Source organism: Salvelinus namaycush, chromosome 4, assembly GCF_016432855.1.
Source record: "Salvelinus namaycush isolate Seneca chromosome 4, SaNama_1.0, whole genome shotgun sequence".
Taxonomy (NCBI): Eukaryota; Metazoa; Chordata; class Actinopteri; order Salmoniformes; family Salmonidae; genus Salvelinus; species Salvelinus namaycush.
This window is the reverse complement of record NC_052310.1, coordinates 44,842,503-44,860,487: the sequence shown is the minus strand read 5'-3', so window position 1 is coordinate 44,860,487 and position 17,985 is coordinate 44,842,503. Positions and strand designations below refer to the sequence as shown.

General features: G+C 39.9%; 1 protein-coding gene across 1 annotated transcript; it reads left to right on the top strand.

Annotated features, from left to right (window-relative positions):
* The first annotated feature begins 2,762 nt into the window (after positions 1-2,762).
* LOC120045629 (dickkopf-related protein 1-like) lies at positions 2,763-4,681 on the top strand. Its single transcript, XM_038990538.1, has 4 exons — positions 2,763-3,114; positions 3,278-3,416; positions 3,664-3,792; positions 3,991-4,681. The coding sequence occupies exons 1-4, from the start codon at positions 2,914-2,916 to the stop codon at positions 4,254-4,256; spliced, it is 735 nt and encodes a 244-aa protein (XP_038846466.1). The 5' UTR covers positions 2,763-2,913; the 3' UTR covers positions 4,257-4,681.
* Positions 4,682-17,985: the final 13,304 nt, after the last annotated feature.

Genomic DNA, 17,985 nt, shown 5'->3' with positions numbered 1-17,985 from the left:
ACTTAGGTACACCACCCGTTCACGAAAATTGATTGCTCCTACATCTACTAGTCCATTTATCCAATCTCCTAGCTACCGTTTTTAGTTTTTTACAGATGGAGCAATTGTGGGACACAATTGAACAAGTGAACACCTACTCAACCTTTAAGGTAAATGGCTAATAGTGACTTGATAGCACTGAAGCATTCACATAAAAACAATGGACCTTATTTTTGTTGTCATAGGCCCAATCACAAATGGACCCCCATACCCTGTGCACTTGTGGATATCTGAGATTATTTGATGGGTCTAAACAATATGGTGAAACTTCCACCTAGCCTATCAAAGGGACAATTGTAAGTATTACCAAATGGGGCTGATTTGGGATTGGGCCATACTTTTGGAAGCAGAACTTGCAAATGAAGTGTGACATACATTAGACATATGTTATTGTTAACATGTGATTAATTTTGTCTCAAAGACATCTCTCCACCCAACCGTACCACAACACAGTCCCAAAGTCTCTCCACCCGGAAGAGGAGGACATGTCCTCTGTGACAGTAAATAAACACTGAAGCATACATATTAAGTCAAATTATAATGTTCCTTGTTAGATTAAAGCTAGAATCCTTAATAGAAACAATTACAAAGCAGACATCCTGCCTCCATTTTGGTAAAAAGCTGAGGGATGGGCCAGGAGAAATGTTACCACTCTCAAATTCCTAGACAGAGCTATGGATGCAAGGACTGACCATCCATCATATCAACATTGTTTAACCATGCTTTGGTCTATACAGTGTTAATTTAGATGTTTATAAGAGTTGCCGCATGTTTTAAGGTTAATAAACCAATTAGGCACATTTGGGCAGTCTTCATACAACATGTTGAACAGATATGCAATGGTTCAGTATAAAACTTTGCACATACACTATTGCCATCTAGTGGCCAAATTTAAATTGCGCCTGGGCTGGTATAATACATTATGGCCTTTCTCTTGCATTTCAAAGCTGATGGTGCAAAACAAATACAAAAAAATATGTTTTTTTCTTTGTATTATATTTTACCTTATCTAATGTGTTATATTACCCTACATTAATTTCACATTTCCACAAACTTCAAAGTTTTTCCTTTCAAATGGTATCAAGAATATGCATATCCTTGCTTCAGGTCCTGAGCTACAGGCAGTTAGATTTGGGTATGTCATTTTAGGTGAAAATTGAAAAGGGTCCGATCCTTAAGAGGTTTTAAGACCTACTGCATAAAAGTATCATAGACACTATTTAATTTGGATAATCACAGATTACAGCCAACTTGTTTTAGTGTATTTTGACTAGGGTGTGAGGATTTTATGGTGAAATTATTATTCACCAAGCATAGAAAAACATTTAAATGATTTTGACTATTGACTACTACTATACCCTTTGTTCTCAACTTAAAACTATTGCAGGATTCCAAACAACCGTTTTAATGAGAAACAGGTGGAACTTTTTGCAATTCAGTGACAGCTGCTAGCTGCTGAAGAGCAAGAACTGCCAGATGAAGTCCTGCATATACCTTGTAGGACCAAGGAGGAGTTGGAGGATCTCTGCAAGTCTGGAGGAGGCCACCACAAGACGGTAACAGATGGTATGTATCTTAATCTTTGAAAATGTTCCCAGAACCTTTGGGTGGTGGACTATTCTTGATACACATGGGAAACTTTTGACGTAAAAAAAACAGCAGCGTTGCAGTTCTTGACACAAACCGGTGCGCCTGGCACTTACATACCCTGTACAAAGGCATTTATATTTTTTGTCTTCCCCATTCAACCTATGAATGCCACACATACACAATCCATGTCTCAATTGTCTCAAGGCTTAAAAAAACATATTTAACCCATCTCCTCCCCTTTATCTACACTGATTGAAGTGGATTTAAACAAGTGACATAAACAAGGGATCATAGCTTTCACTTGGATTCCTCTGGTCAGTCTGTCATTGAAAGAGCAGGTTGTTCACAATATTTTGTACACTCAGTGTATATGTTTTTCTAGGGTTGCAAAATGATTGAACTTTCAATACATTTCCTTGTTTTCCTGAAATCCTATTTGGATTACTGGGATTTCCGGGAAATCTAGGAATTTATTAAACTTTTTTTGCAACACTAAGTCTGTCTGAATCTTTAGTACCCATTTTTGTAACTTTGACCACATTTTAGCCATGCTGAAATCCACATAACCCACGTTATCTTGACCTATTGCGTTTCTTAAATGATAGGCTACAATCGCTATACATTTTAGTTCATATTTAATTGTGTAATCCTGGGAGTGTTCTAACTTTAACCTCCAGAGAACGTTGCCAGAACGTTCTCTGCTACCTTCATACAACCAAAAGAGAAAGTTCAAAGAATGTTAAGAAAAGCTTGTTCCTTTGGGGAACATTGGTGCAATGTTCAGGGAACGTTCCCACACCTTCAGAGAACATTCCCAGAACCAAAATGAGTTATCTTTGCAGTGCCATAATAAACCAGGAGTTATTTTGAGCTGTAGGCTATTCTAATGGAATCCTATACCGTTTAAAGGAGGTCTCTGTGTATGCACGTGATGGACGAAATCACAAGAGAGACTTGTTGATCACTGAAACATTGTGAAACGAACGCTGGAAACGATTTCGTCCATCACGTGTTGCCCATTTCCGTACAGTAGAGCTCGGGAGTTTAATAAGCGCATTTGGAATTCCACCCGCCACCTTTGTTGTGCGCTGGGAGGGGCGGGAATGCAAACAGATCTTCATGTATAAAGAGAACATCGCAGAGTCGTGCGTCAGGATACCTCAAAATAACCCACTAACATACTCTTGAGACTGTGGTATGATTCAAGACTTCGCGGACTTTTTAACAATATCCTACATTTGACGATTTTTTTATTCATAAAACCGATCATTTACTTAAAGAAGTATGCCTAATCTGTCAGTCGGTCGTTTTATGGCCATGTATCTCACGCTGTTTGGATACCTTGGGGATGCTTACGCTGGGGCTGTTTTACTGAACTATAATGCCATCAAGACCTTGTCCGGTGTCACTGACACGGTTAGCCCGAGCCCACGTCCTTCTTCTTCAGGTAATGACGGACAGAAGGCAGTCGTGGACACTTTGCAGGTAAGCAACTGCACTAGAACGCTCTTGCAGCTGTGCGTAATACCAACACTAACCTATGCCTGAGCGCTTATTGGGCACTTTACCTTACCTACGCTTTTACTGAAATGCGTTTTGCAATTGTGTTCCAATTAAAGTTAATATTGTATTATGTTTTTTATGTTAGCCTACTTGCACATACAATGCTGAGTGTGGGGCCGATGAATTCTGCAACGATATCCGAGGCGCGTGTCTCCCATGCCGAAAGACCCGGAAGCGGTGCGCCAGAGATTCTATGTGCTGTGCCGGGAAGCGCTGCATCAATGGTGAGCTCAACATATGCAAACGCAACATGTTTGTTTTTCCAACCATTTTCAGATCATCACACTTTTAATTCATGCGATGACTTTGATGTATTTGCGTTTAATGTGGTAGTAAGATAGGTATTGGTAATATAAATGTAAAAACTTATGGTGAGAAAGATGGGAAATCGTGAGATATTGTAAGTATCTTAAAAACTTTACTTGTGTTCAACTGAAGTGACTGTATGATAACGTGTGCCTTTTTCCTCAGGTGTTTGTCAGGCCAGTGATCAAGATGCTGAAACTGCAGTCACTACCCGTGGTGAGAATAGGCAGAACAACACCATGGAACACTATGGCAAGAGACTGCCTCTGCCCCAAAGTCAACATTCTATAAAAGGTAGGTGTGCATTACACATGCACACACATTATCCAGTACCACCCATAAAGATCCTATAGATTTGTCCTTCCCACCAGTCCCCTAAGAATAAGTTACTATAAAAACACAAAGCCAAGGGGATTGAAAGGAAACATTTGATTATCAAAATTACAGCTACGAGACCTTTCCAACAGAATCCTTCATTTTCCTTCTCTCTAGGTCAGGAAGGTGACAACTGCCTAAGGTCCTCCGACTGCTCTGAGGGTCTGTGCTGTGCACGCCACTTCTGGTCTCGTATCTGTAAGCCGGTGCTGACGGAGGGCCAGGTGTGCACGCATCACCGTAGGAAAGGCGGCCATGGCCTGGAGCTGTTCCAGCGCTGCGACTGTGGAGATGGCCTCTCATGCAGACTAGAGAGAGGAGAGAAAGACCCCGGAGTCAGCAGGACCGCAGCCCGGAACCTGCACACCTGCCAGAGACGCTGACACACATCCAGGACATACACACTGCCTCAGATTCTGACACACAGTCTCGAACATACACACTTCCCACAACCGACACATATCTGACAGATGTCAGAGACGCTGACATGCACAGAACACAACCGGAAAGGACAAAAGGGTTCCGGGGAAAAGTGATGCGCCCAGAGGGATGCGATGGACCAATCCAATTCCCCCTGATGCTGGAGAATGCAGAATAAAGAAGTTGTCATTGGATGTGTATTGGAAAGATCGATACATGTCATCAAAAATGGCAGAGTTGTTTTGTTTCTTTTAATGAAACTTAACTTTGATTGCAGTAAATTACTGTATTGTAAATACTATACTGTAGGTGGCACTTAACTGAGAATTTGAATTATGTCTACACCTGTATTATAAATAACTTGGTGCTGCGTTGTTCATTTCCAATATTGTAAATGTGTACACAATGATTTATATTGTTATTTACTGTGTAATGTAAATGTATTTTTTGTTTACTTGTAAAGTGTAAAGATATTTGTTTAAATAAAACATTCTAATTACCTGACCCATGTTGTAAGTGGCTGCTCGAGCTCTACAAGCACAAAGCTTGTCTGGCTGTTACAATGGCCATCGAACAATAAACTGGTATTTGATATTGTGATCCAGGGGAAAGGTACAAATCAACCCATATGCCAACAGTGTTTGAATATCCATCCCAAAAATGATGTCCAACAGCTTAATGATTCAGTCAAGCTCTCCAAAGACGGGGTAGGAAATGTTTTTAGCGTTCCAAGTGTAAGGTGGGGAAATACATAAAATACTATTCCTGTAGCTGTATTAGGTCAACTAATACAGTCTTCGGGACTAAACTAAACACAGGTTCTTTGCATCAAGGAGTGGAGCATGGAAATTAGTCACTTTCCGCATCACAAGGCAGTCTCCATAGGCCTACATAATATCCATACATCTTCAGCTCCAGGAAATAAAACTGTCCTACAAAAAAAGGGAGAAGGAGAGCAGGTCTAGTTGGAATATGGGCACCAACGACTAAAAAAACACTACATTTACAATAATTCCTATTTCTCATACTTCACCACTACTGTCCTCCCAAGGCACCCCAACCAGCACATAGTACGAGGATCCCCTGATTGACCCAAACATGAAGGCCTTCATACAAAAGGCCACGCCCTTAATAAAAAATTGCATACACCTGGCACAGGCAAACCAACAAGGGTGCGTTCAAAATAGGTAGACGGTTCTACCCCATTACACAAGCTTGCAACCACCCCTTTTGGGAAGCAAGGAGTTATTCAGTAACGCCTAACCCGGGCAACACAAATTAATGGTCAGGACTGGATGGAAAGTTTAAATGTTTGACCCAGATATCCTGGTCATGGTTTTTACGCATACACACTAGTGGAGGCTAGTGGGGGGAGCTATAGGAGGACGGCCTCATTGTAATGGCTGGAATGGAACGGCATCAAACACAATACACATATGGAAACAATATGTTTGACTCAGTTGCTCTTATTCCATTCCAGCCATTACAATAAGCCCGTCTTCCTATAGCTCCTCCCACCAGCCGCCCCTGACACGCACGCACGCACGCACGCACGCACGCACGCACGCACGCACGCACGCACGCACGCACGCACGCACGCACGCACGCACGCACGCACGCACGCACGCACGCACGCACGCACGCACGCACGCACGCACGCACGCACGCACGCACGCACGCACGCACGCACGCACGCACGCACGCACGCACGCACGCACGCACGCACGCACACACACACACACACACACACACACACACACACACACACACACACACACACACACACACACACACACACACACACACACACACACACACACTCAAATATCACGTCACAAAACATCATACCTTTGTGACAATGTGGGGTTCTTGACCATAGGAGAAATGTCATAGTGGTGAGACAGTCCTTGGGACATGCATGGCTTTCTGTAAAAACAACACCTATTTCATTACAGACAGGATCACTATAGCAGGGCACTACAAAGACAATAACACTGTATCTAATGACAAGCGGCCATATCAAATGAAAAGAGTCAATAGCTAGGTTTCCATCTAATTGGCAACAGATTTTCATGTGAATATTCTAAAATCCGCATGGAAACAATATGCATATTTTCCAACCATACATGTGCTTCCATCAAATTGAATTGTTGTAGTTAAATTCTCATTTACCGAATAAAAAATGCAAGTTAAAAGGTACAATATGCAGAATTCGCTCCACCATTTCTTGGTTGCTACAATTCTAATAGTTCGCCTAATTTCAGTTTATGTGACAAAGTGTAGTGTAGAGAATCGTTGTACCATCTAAATCGCCATGAAATATATTTTCAGTAACCAAAAATATGATTTTGGAATGAGATGTTCGATGAGCAGGTGTCCACATACTTTTGGTCATATAGTGTATAATATCACCAAATTCTACCTGTGTATATCTAATTAGGACGAAGTGTATCACATGATGGTAAGGGATTGACTGTGTCTTCTGTCCCAGAATAGCAGACCGATTCTTTTGTTGATATCCCAGTGATTTGGATCAAAGGCTGACAAAGAGAAACATTTGATTTCTAATCATGCAAAGTACCCCCCTGCAACATTTTATGGCACAGCCATATACAGTATGATGGTTAAAGATGGATGGTGTTCATGCAGTATGGGCCCGATTAAGACAAAGGAAATGTATGCCTTTCCTATGCATTTTGATTTAAGCACTTCTCAGTATTTGGTATTCAGACTTACCTTACGCAGGTGTGCAACAAGCTCTTTGGGAGTGGCTCCCTTATGCGTATGGAATACATTTTAGAGTTTTCATTCAATAGGGTTTTTAGTACATTTATCTAAAGCCATCCCTTTTAATACGGTGTACCCTTAATTAAAATGTTCAGACTCAATATAATATATTGAGAGAATGGGTTCAGAATATTAAGGATCAATGAAAGAAAGCCATCAAAATATGAAGACTTTGATTCTAAAACACTTTATATCTATTTTCAAAAATGTTGGTATATTAGGTAAATTGTTGTGTTTTTTCACTATCTAATCATGACACGAGGTTGTTAAATGACAGACATTTCAGAGAGACAAATAATCATGTTTTTTTGCTAAATGCTATATACCCGCCTCACTCTCAGATAAATAAGTAACACTGCTAGGTTTTACACAGTCAGTTACAAATAACTACATTTTTAATAAAGAACTGTAAAAATGCTACATTTGTGACATCAATATATTGTATTTGAAAAAACTATTTAATACAGCAATATGAGATCTGTATTTTAAACATTTACATTTGACATTTTAGTCATTTAGCAGATGCTCTTATCCAGAGCGACTTAAAGGTCCAATGCAGCAATTTCTTCTATATATTTCAAATAATTTCGGGGTAACAATTAAGTACCTTACTATGATTGTTTTCAATTCAAATTGTCAAAATGAAACAAAAAATGCTTCTTAGCAAAGAGCAATTTCTCAAGCAAGAATTTTACTAAGACTACCTGTGAGTGGTCTGAGTGGAGAGGGGAAAACGAAAACAAGCTGTTAATTGCAGAGGTTTGGAACTCTCTTTCTTATTGGTCTATTAACTAATTCACCAGGCAGGCCAAAAATCCATCTCACCAAAACAGGGAGAAATTTCAGGCAGTCTTTTCAAACAGCTCTTATTATAAACAGTATTATTTCAACCTCACAGTGTGGACATATACTGTTTTTAAAACACAGGGGGATTTTGGGGGGGGGGGCTGCATTGGGCCTGTAAGATACGATCTTAAATTGACCACTCTTTTGTTGCTGAGAATATTCCTGTACAGAAAGATTGTAATTTCATTTAGAAAATGTAGACTTAATCTGCCCTAACGAAAAATGTATTAACCCCCCTACAAAAATGACCATGAATTATAATCCATATGATAATTCATATTTCCTGTTGCTGCAGGATGAACTGGGTCAAATACAGACGATACATCTGTAGCTAGGGGAGACAATCACATATCACAGTCAAATATACAGGATACGAACATTCCATTAAAGCTAAACAATGGATATACAGCATTTTGCAAAATAAAATAAAACAATTTAATTATACACATCTAAAATCAATTAAAAAAAAAATCTGAGTGCATTAATAATATTTTACACACACATGAAGGTACCCATAACCAACCATTCAGTTGTTTAACAAATGAAATATTGAAAGGGGATAAAACTGCAACAATAAGGGTTCTACCCTACTCCTCACTGTTAATGGAACTGATATGACAACGGTCCAGTCGTTGTAAACCATGCATCAGGCTCCAGGTTTAAACTGCCAGGCCTGGTCTGTATTCCATGATGATTCCATGAAGTGGGCTACATGCACCAAATTATTGAGCAACTCAAATATTTTCCACTGTTGCTAGTGACCCTCAGGATCAACCACACGGACGTGACAGAGTAAAGAAAATTAATCTACTGATGTAATGGAATGATGCCAAATGTAGGCTTCAATTTGAAGTTAACTAACACTAAGATGTAAAGAATGTGTGTGGGTATTACTGATGCTGGCTACTAATAGTGGCTAATTTTTAACATGATACAAAAACATTTTTAAAAGAGAAAAGTCTGAGCTGAAATTAAAACATTCTAGAATGCACAAAGGTTGAATTTGGTCTGACTGAGTCTGCACGGATTTGGCTTGTCATCTCATTTGGCTTGCGTCTCCAAGATTCATTCCTGCAAGTTATAAGGGCGTACAATTTAAATTCTGCGTACCGGCACAGCATTTCATATACTCCACTCTGGGAAAAGGGCACACATAGCCTACCTGTCATGTTGATATGCTTCACTTTTCGGGCAAATTAATGGGTTAACATTTGTTTCCAGCGATCATAAGGTAAAATATATCTAAAACAATTGTCATTTATATTTACAATCTCCTCTTCCAAATGCAGTGGGGAAATCTGAGGACCTTCTACTTCTTCAAAATAATTGTTGTGGTTTTAAAATTGAAATGTTCTTTTCATTTCTATTTCGTCTTTTCAATTATATTTCAATGATATTCTAATTGTATTATGTTCAATGATATTCTGATTTAATCTCTTGAATTTGTGTCCTCTGAAGAGAAAAAAAGATCCAATCAGGATTTTTCTTTGGTGGTCTTTCGGGAGATACATTTGCCTAGCTAAGTCAGCCATTGACTAGACCATCAGAAGCTATATAGAAGGCAATATTAGGGCAGTATTTTGTAGTGACAGTGGAATCAACCAATCACATTTTGACTAGGTGGGACTGTTTTTACAAAAATGTATGGAAACTTCCACCTTTTGAAGGCTGACAGGTCACTGCACAATAGCGAGCAGTAGTTTTCCTATGGTCTAGCTAGCTAGCTTTTGTTGTAGGTTATTGGGCAGAGGCTCAACAGGTGTTATCGAAGAGGATGTTGCTGCTAATTTGTTAGCTTTGCCATTTTCAAGATTAACTTTCATCAAGAAGTACATTTTCAAATAATTTTGAGTCAATGAGTCAATACATGTTAGAATCCCCTTTGGCAGTGATTACAGCTGTGAGTCTTTCTGGGTAAGTCTCTGAGAGCTGTGCACACCTGGATTGTATAATATTTGCAGATAATTATTTTTTAAATTCATCAAACTGTCAAGTCGGTTGTTGATCATTGCTACACAGCCATTTTCAAGTCTTGCCATAGATTTTCAATTTTTTTAAGTCAAAACTGTAACTAGACCACTCAGGAACATTCAATTTCGTCTTGGTAAGCACCTCCAGTGTATATTTGGCATTGTGTTTTAGGTTATTGTCCTGCTGAAAGGTGAACTTGCCTCCCAGTGTCTGTTGGAAAGCAGACTGAACCAGGTTTAACTCGCGGATTTTGGCTGTGCTTAGCTCTATTCCGTTTCTTTTTATATAAAAAAACTCCCTACTCCTTGCCGATTACAAGCAGACCCATTAAATGATGCGGCCACCACCATGCTTGAAAATATGAAGAGTGGTATTTAGTAATGTGTTGTTGGATTTTCCCTAAAAATAACGCTTTGTGTTCAGCACATAAATTTAATTTCTTTGTCACATTCTTTTGCAGTTTTAATGCCTTATTGCGAAAAGGATGCATGTTTTTATTTTTTTAAATTCTGTTCAGGATTCCTTCTTTTCAGTTAGTATTGTGCAGTAATTACATTGTTGTTGATTCATCCTCAGTTTTCTTCTATCACAGACATTAAACTCTGTAACTGTTTTAAAGTCACCATTTGCCTCATGGTGAAATCCCTGAGCGGTTTTCTTCTTATCCGGCAAATGAGTTAGGAAGGACACCTGTATCTTTGTAGTGACTGGGTGTATTGATACACTATCAAAGTGTAATTAATAACTTTACCATGCTCAAAGGGATATTCAGTGTCTGCTTTTTAAATGTTTACCCATCTACCAATAGGTGCCCTTCTTTGCACGTCATTGGAAAACTTCCCTGGTCTTTGTGGTTGAATCTGTGTTTGAAATTCACTGCTCGACAGAGGGACCTTACAGATAATTGTATGAGTGGGGTACAGAGATGAGGTAGTCATTCAAAAATCCTGTTAAACACTATTGTGACACACAGAGTAAGTCCATGCAGCTTATTATGTCACTTGTTAAGCACATGTTTACTGCTGAACATATTTAGATTTGCCATTACGAAGGGGTTGAATACTTATTGACTCAAAACATTTCAGCTTTTCATTTTTTAGTAATTTGTAAAAAAATTCTAAAAACATAATTCCACTTTTACATTATGGGGTACATGTGACACAACATTTCAATTTAATCAATTTAAAATTCAGGTTGTAACACAATTTTTATTTTCTGATGACATTATGAGTGCATTCTAAGAATAGAAAAGTGACATTTGACAATAAATTGAATACCCAAATTCCTACTAAAATCCCTGAACTCCATTCATAATTTGTCCGTGCCAGTTCAATGTTTTACGTGCTATAATTCCAATATCTGATCGATAAAAACAATTGTTCAAATGTTGCATTTATTAGAATTGTTTTTAAAACCAAACCTTTTAACAATTTTGATGACCATTGCTAAAGTAATAGTTGTACATTTCGATTGGGAAACGCTTAGCCTAATAGTTGTGTTTTTGTATTCTTATGATTGGGACCTACTGACTTATTATGTTCAAGTGCTTATTCTTTAACATCATGCTGTGTGTGACTGCTGTCTTTTTATCAGCCCTATGTGTGTTACAAAAAGTGTGCTGTCATCCATGGAGTGTGCTGCATATTATCGTCGCTGTCCTTTCAGCATCACACTCACATCCTTTGATGTGTCACTGTTGTCACTTCTGGAGATAGTGTGATAGTGATGGTGTTAGGCTACCATAGGTTGTATAAGCAGTGTGGTTGTGGTTGCGGTTGTTGTTGTTGTTGTTGTTGCTGGTAGCATTATCCGTGTGGGTGCTGTCTGTGTGAGTGGCAGCCTGAAGCATGGCTCAGCCTCAGGCCTGTTTGATTCAGTTGGTCGAATTAAGTGATGCTATGTTTCTGTTGTTTTTCTTGATTTCAACATGCTGACTAGACCGGGAACGTCTAGTCAGCTAATTTGTCCTGGGACACAAACATTGGGTTGTTATTTTAACTGAAATGCACAAGGTCCTCTACTCCGACAATTCATCCACAGAGAAAAGGGTAAACCTATTTAGTTTCTAGTAATTTCTCCTCCTTCAGTATTCTTCTTCTGACTTTATATGACGGTTGGCAACCAACTTTAAGGTGCATTATCACCACCGACTGGAGTGTCCACCTCAGTTCAGCTTTCAATCAACCACGTGGGTATATGCTCCTAAAAACCAATGACGAGATGAGAGAGGTGGGACTTGTAGCGCTTCAAGCATCAAAAATAGAACCAAGTTCTATTTTAGGGCCTGGCTACACAGACGCTCGTGAGCAGTTTGGATGAAATGATTGAATAACATGTAGTATTTTTTTAATTTTTTTATTTTTTTAATTTTCTCCCCTTTTCTCCCCAATTTTCGTGGTATCCAATCGCTAGTAATTACTATCTTGTCTCATCGCTACAACTCCCGTACGGGCTTGGGAGAGACGAAGGTCGAAAGCCACGCGTCCTCCGAAGCACAACCCAACCAAGCCGCACTGCTTCTTAACACAGCGCGCCTACAACCCGGAAGCCAGCCGCACCAATGTGTCGGAGGAAACACCGTGCACCTGGCCCCCTTGGTTAGCGCGCACTGCGCCCGGCACGCCACAGGAGTCGCTGGAGCGCGATGAGACAAGGATATCCCTACTGGCCAAACCCTCCCTAACCCGGACGACGCTAGCCCAATTGTGCGTCGCCCCACGGACCTCCCGGTCGCGGCCGGCTGCGACAGAGCCTGGGCGCGAACCCAGAGACTCTGGTGGCGCAGCTAGCACTGCGATGCAGTGCCCTAGACCACTGCGCCACCTGGGAGGCCCAACATGTATTATTTGTACATTTATTTTGAGCACATAATGCGAGCGGTGTGGTCAGCATGTAAAAGTTTGGTACAACGTGTTGGAATAATTTTTTACCCCACTGAAGTCCAATACCCACAGTTCACAACTGTCCAAATGGATTAGTCATTTATCTAGCTCTTATCAATAGCTCTTATTAATTTGTAAATTACATTGCATGGAGAATGGTATCATTTCTATCAGGGATATTTTTTTGTTTATGTTTTTCCGCTTGGAACTGACAGGTTGCTCAACCTTATTCATAATTTCCTCGCGCTTAAAAGTGGTGGAATTATGAGGGGATTAAGTCAAACACCTCCGCCACACCGACATTTCTTTGATATTCACACAAAACGCGTACCTTGCTGGCACTGGGTAAGTTCAAGGTCAGAATAGCGAGAAAAGTGCATAAACTCAGGTCTGAATTCCCCCCTTAAAGACCCAGGTCTTTAAAAGTTCAATGCATCTGTTTTTATCTCAATATCAAAATATTTCTGGATAACAATGAACTACCTTACTGTGATTGTTTTCAATTAAACTTTAGCAAAGAGCAATTTCTCAAGTAAGAACTTTGTTAGGATTGTTTGGAAATGGTCTGAGTGGGAGGGAAAACTGAAAACTAGCTATTATTGTCAGAGAGGTTTGGAAATCTCTTTATTATTGGTCTTATTAACTAATTTTCCACCTAGTGATGTCACCAGGCAGGTGAAAACTCCATCCTACCAAAACAGGCTGAATTTTTTCAGACTGTCTTTTCAAACGGCTCTTACACTAAAAGGGCATTATCATAATTTTCACAATTTCACAGTGTTATTCCAAATTCATAGTGTGGAAATATATATAAAACACAGAAAAATCTGTTTTTTGAGTGCACTGGGCCTTTGAGGTCTTTATATTGTATGGGGGTAATTCATCATATCCACTGCAAATGTAGCACCCAACCCCGTGTAGTACATGGCAGTTGGCAGACTGACAGGCGCTTGGGTGGAATAACACACAGATTTTTTTTAACAAGAAGTTGTAGGCCTAATGTATGTAGCCCATATCTCCTTTAAATTACTGTCCATTTCTATATCGTCATCATAATGCTGCAGCATCAGCTAAAACATGTTTTCTGGGAGTCCTGGAATCAGTGTCTCTGTAGAGCCACTTGTAGAGCCACTCTGTAGAGGCACTGTAGAGCCACTTGGCTAACCACACATTCCTACATCCCACAGGCATGTTCGAGAAGGGGGGGTCTTCGTGTTTGCAAAATCAAATAAAAATTTAATCACATTTTATTGGTCGCGTACACGTATTTAGCAGATGTTATCGTGGGTGTAGCAAAATGCTTATGCTCCTAGCTCCAACAATGCAGTAATACCTTACAATACAAAACAATACATGCAAATCCCCAAAATAAAAAGAAAGAAATTAAGAAATATAGAAATATTAGAATGAGCAATGTCGGAGTCCGAAATATAAATATATATGTATATAATGGTGTACAGCAGTAGTTATGTATGATGAACCTTGACTGTAAAGCAGTATGTAAATATTATTAAAGTGACCAGTGTTCAATGACTATGTACATAGGGCAGCAGTCTCTAAGGTGCAGGGTTGAGTACCGTGACAGTGACTAATGGCACTTTTCTACTGCAGGGCCGTGCAGTGAATATCAAGGTTCCTATTTAATTTCCATTTGCCCATGGCCTGCTTGATTCCTGTAACCAAGCGGGATATACAGCCTCGTTGATATCTGGTACTGACCTCAAACCAAGTAGGCCGGTGTGTGGGTTTACACATTTATGTACTCATTGATTGGTTTCATGCAAAATGTCCCAGTGTTGTAAATACTCATGTGCGAGTCACTGACTCCATGTTTTAAAAGAGAAGGTGAAATCTGACCAGGAACAGTACAGCTACACAAACTAATAACACTAAAGCCAAAAAACAAATAATGGAAGCAACAAATTGGTCAGTTGGAGATGTCTAAGCACTTTTGAGGATCTGAGCAGACGCCAGCATCCAGAGGTAACTTCCACAAGGAATGAAAAGGTCTTCAAAAAAATATTGGCTACGTTAGTCGTAAAAGATTCAATGCTGTGTTTGGCTACAGACCAGTGATGTCTAGTCTGGGGATGCTGGATTTGACATCACCGACAATGATATTTGAAGCCCTGATAACGCAGAGCAGCGATGATCAGAATGCTAATACATTGTTTTTAGCCAAATTACTATCTAGCTAGCTACCAATGTCTTTAGCGTAGCTAGCTGCAGCGTGTGAGAGTGAGCACTGTGCGAGACATGAACCAGGGTCAAAAACTTGTCATATAAACATCCATGGAAGGCTTCGCTACATTTTTTACATTAGCCGGAATATCCAAATTTACATTAGAGAAACATTTTTTTTTTAGAGGGCATTCCTGAACCTATGGAATCAGAGGAATCTGTGTGATCGAATGGTGAAGCCACAACCTCAGAGGCCTGCACCCCCAGATGTCCAGGGTCCATCAATACAATCAATGCTCCTGCAACTCCTGAGCCCTGCACCCCGAGGCACCAAGGGTCCATTCTCATTTGGTAAACAGTTCAATGTCAATTGATTGTCATGTTCACTTGTTTAGCCCTAATTACACAATTTAGCTGTCTTCAACAGGAGTGGGCAATCTCATCCACAGAGGGCTTTTGTCATGGCAGGGTTATGTTCCTAAACATTATTCAAGGAGTAGGTTTGGATTTATGAATTTATATATATATACAGACTTGTATCATTTGCATCATTTGGTGTATCTGGTTGGTAGATCTGGTAGGCCCCACACTGGCCTTTGCTGGATAAGATTATGTAATTTTGATGAGACAATAAATGGTTGGAAAACAACACTGCACTCTCATAGCTGTACTTGGACAATTTGTCCAGGCCATAAAAGGACATCAGACACCAGCAGCAGACATGTAACTAGACTAAACTGGAATAAAATAAACTGGCTGAAGTTCTATGTGAAATACTTTCTACTGCACCAAAATTATGTGGCTTTCAATTACAGTATATTGAATTTAGCCAACCATAAACATTGAAAACAATGTACATTTTTGAGAAATAAACTTCTTAAACATGCTTATTTGTGTTGATTTTCAATTTAGGAAATAAAGATACAAAGATTTTGACAGTTGCGTGTATTCATGGATGCCAAGGGAAGCCGGCTTCCCCAAAAAACATACTTTTTTTCATAAACATAGACATTTTCCTTAAATTTGCTAGGTGATGAATGTATCTCATTGGAGATTGTATCTCATCCCCAATGTCTCTGTAAGCGTAGGCCATCTATCTGATGCTCCTCTGGTCAAAAAGAGTAGAACATTGTTGCCACCCGTAGCTTTGAATGCAAGGGAAGCAAACATTTCGCCTCCATTGATAAAAAAAAGTTGAAAATAATATCCAAACAGCGTTGAGCTAAACTGTGAATGGTCATGGTGCACCAAAAAAAAAAGTGTCAAAGGAAGCCAGTTTGGATATGGCTTCACACCTATCACAGGGCATCGAGAGCATACATCATTACAGACACAACTTGAATTGTTGCAGCTCGTTGTGTTGTTGTCCTTCGGTGGCTAGCTAGCTAGCTAGTTAAAATTAGCCCTTCCTAAATTAGCCATGGATGGAGATTTGAACTTGTGGTTTTACTTAATTCACCGTACAGGCCAATGATTATAACGGAGATACTGATCTAAACATAAATTCAAACATTGTGCCCCTGGCCTGAGAGGATGGAAGTTCAATATGTAGCTAGATGTAGAAGGCCAATGTTAACTAGCTAATGTTGCCTATGAAAGGAAGTTAGGCTAGCGAGCATGCATTTTAGCCAGGTAGCCTCTTACAGCCAAAAATAAAAGCGTGTACTGTTTCGTCAACATGAAACAGAGGAGGATGGCATTGGCATTTGTCTACAAGTAGGGTGAGTCAACATGTCTTTTCTACTTGCACGAATGCATGCACACACACACACACACACACACACACACACACACACACACACACACACACACACACACACACACACACACACACACAAATCAGAACCATTGAGCATAGGTGATTTGATGATGTTGAAATTATGAAGTTGAAATGGTACTGGAATAGTGGAAGCAGCTCGACTTGTGGTAGCTCTCTGTGGTTCTAAATCAATAGTTGTTTAATATTCTGAAAATGTCGGAAAAATTAACTTGTTTGACCATGCTGTAGGTAATGTAACTGTTTGTTACATGCAATATGGACTTCGCCGGACAGAGGTTGCTCTCCGGTTTTGTGATGAAACACTGTCTTCTTACTGTCTCGGCCTTCGGCCTATATAGCACGGTCACAAATCAAATCAAATCAAGTTTATTTTATATAGCCCTTCATACATCAGCTAATATCTCGAAGTGCTGTACAGAAACCCAGCCTAAAACCCCAAACAGCAAGCAATGCAGGTGTAGAAGCACGGTGGCTAGGAAAAACTCCCTAGAAAGGCCAAAACCTAGGAAGAAACCTAGAGAGGAACCAGGCTATGAGGGGTGGCCAGTCCTCTTCTGGCTGTGCATTTGAATTATAGAGCAAACAACGCAATTATCACAACACATAGCTTGTAATATGGCTTTTTTGGGGGGCTTGGCTTCCCCAGTGATTTTACCAATGCACCGCTACTGGATTTATTAAACAACAATCAAACATTTGTCAACAATAGAAGATACAATTGTGTAGTTGGCTATTCACAGGTAAAAAATTAAACTTATAAGAACAGACGTCTAACATAAGGGAGTATATAATGTACTTTATTAATCCCCAAGGGTAAATTCATGTGATGGGCATACAGTAAGCAAGAAAGGGAGAGAACCACTGAGCTTATGGACCAGGGCCCGGTTTCCCGAAAGCATCTGAAGGCTAAGTTCATTTTAGAGCAATGGGATCCTATGGTTCTAACAATGAACTTAGCCTTAAGATGCTTTTTTGGTAAACTGGGCCCAGGCTTTGTCTGTTATGCTAATAGTTCTCTTGTTGGTCCAGGCGCTTTGTTGTACAGAGGGTGTTCGTGGAGCTGGGTGTCTGTGAGAGGAGGGAGAAAATCACAAAGAAAGAAAAAAGAGAAAATCTGTTATTAAACATTGTGTTTATTTGCCTAATGGTAATTTTCTCTTTATTTTGCCTACCTACACACCAGAGAGCACCAGCCTTCATTTTAGCAATACATAGCAATCCTGTGTAATCCACTCTGATGTACCT

Excerpts from the sequence above, each read along its gene's own strand:
- LOC120045629 (XM_038990538.1), top strand. The coding sequence starts at position 2,914 with ATGCCTAATCTGTCAGTCGGTCGTTTTATGGCCATGTATCTCACGCTG. Across the intron at positions 3,115-3,277 it reads CAGTCGTGGACACTTTGCAG|CCTACTTGCACATACAATGC; the intron begins GTAAGCAACTGC and ends TTTTTATGTTAG. Across the intron at positions 3,793-3,990 it reads AAGTCAACATTCTATAAAAG|GTCAGGAAGGTGACAACTGC; the intron begins GTAGGTGTGCAT and ends CCTTCTCTCTAG.